The sequence below is a fragment of the Micromys minutus genome, assembly GCF_963924665.1.
Source record: "Micromys minutus genome assembly, chromosome: 2".
In the NCBI taxonomy this organism is placed as follows: domain Eukaryota; kingdom Metazoa; phylum Chordata; class Mammalia; order Rodentia; family Muridae; genus Micromys; species Micromys minutus.
This window is the reverse complement of record NC_137971.1, coordinates 90,890,723-90,892,375: the sequence shown is the minus strand read 5'-3', so window position 1 is coordinate 90,892,375 and position 1,653 is coordinate 90,890,723. Positions and strand designations below refer to the sequence as shown.

At 43.3% G+C, this 1,653-nt stretch overlaps 1 protein-coding gene across 1 annotated transcript; it reads left to right on the top strand.

Moving 5' to 3' along the window:
* Window positions 1-354: 354 nt before the first annotated feature.
* Window positions 355-1,344, top strand: LOC308418002 (olfactory receptor 52P1; the record flags this gene model as incomplete). Its single annotated transcript, XM_080913341.1, has 1 exon — window positions 355-1,344. One exon carries the CDS (start codon window positions 355-357, stop codon window positions 1,342-1,344), a length of 990 nt encoding a protein of 329 aa, XP_080769467.1.
* Window positions 1,345-1,653: the final 309 nt, after the last annotated feature.

Below are 1,653 nucleotides of genomic sequence, written 5' to 3'. Positions count from 1 at the left end.
CTGCATGAGTATTCAGTTCTATTCCTACAACAAGCGTTGCATTTCTTTGAAAACAAGAACCATTAGGTAGGTTGAGATTGTAGTTCACTCAAATACTTACTCCAACCCTTTATGATAGTTTCTTATTTTGTTACACAATCATATGTTATACATTATGCAAATATTTTCCCATAAAATTCTCTAATTCTTTGATAAAAATATTATAATTGATTATTATGACTCTTCTTTTAAGAATAAGAGTTTTCCAAACATTCTATAGCTATTGTAAAAATTATTGTGATCCCAATTGTTTATCTATCCCATGTTGTCTTTCTAGGCAATATGATATGGTGTGTGTTTTTCTGACTAAAGATGATGTCCAGCACCATAGGCCAGACCATGGACTCTCCTAACCACACAGACTTGGATCCTTCTGTCTTCTTTCTCTTGGGCATCCCAGGTCTAGAGCAATTCCATATGTGGCTCTCACTTCCGGTGTGCTGTCTGGGCACCGCCACAATCGTAGGCAACATAACCATCCTGGTTGTCGTTGCCACGGAGCCAACCTTGCACAAACCGGTCTACCTCTTCCTGTGCATGCTGTCAACCATCGATTTGGCTGCCTCCTTCTCCACAGTACCGAAGCTACTGGCTATTCTCTGGTGTGGAGCTGGGCATATTTCTGCCTCCGCCTGCCTGGCACAGATGTTTTTCATTCATGCCTTTTGCATGATGGAGTCCACAGTGCTGCTGGCCATGGCCTTTGATCGCTATGTGGCCATCTGCCACCCACTCCGCTATTCTACCATCCTCACTGATACCATCATTGCTCGCATTGGGGTAGTGGCTATGATGAGAGGCTCCCTGCTCATGCTTCCATGTCCCTTTCTCATTGGTCGTCTGAGCTTTTGCCAAAGCCATGTGATCCCACACACATACTGCGAGCATATGGCTGTGGTGAAGCTGGCCTGTGGAGACACCAGGCCTAATCGTGTGTATGGGCTGACAGCCGCTCTATTGGTCATTGGGGTTGATTTATTCTGCATTGGTCTTTCGTATGCCCTCATTGCACAAGCTGTTTTTCGCCTCTCATCTCAGGAAGCTCGGTCCAAAGCCTTAGGGACCTGTGGCTCCCATGTCTGCGTCATCCTCATCTCTTACACACCAGCTCTCTTTTCCTTTTTCACACACCGCTTTGGCCACCATGTTCCACTCCACATTCATATTCTTTTGGCTAATGTCTATCTGCTTTTCCCACCTGCTCTTAATCCGGTGGTATATGGAGTCAAGACCAGGGAGATTCGTGAAAGGGTTGCCAAGGTGTTTCAGTGGGGACATGCAACTGGGCTCAAGATATCTAAGTAATTATGGAGTATAGTATAAAGTGGAGAATTTAAACAAAAAACATAGTTTTTCAAGGTTAAGAAATCCTCAGTATTTGAAACTGCAAAAATATATTTTTTAATGCTAGGGTAAGATCCTGTGAAAAACTTCTGTTCATTTTTAATAACCATAAATGACAGAGGAAGGAAAAGATTTCTGTGCTTCTTCTCTTTGATCTGGAGAAGTGTAACCATAACACTCTTCCATCTGGATAGCAACTAAACACGGAAAAAAACGTTCCCTTTGCTGGAAGAGTCTACCCAGTTCAGAAGACTTCTGCATAGCCATGGG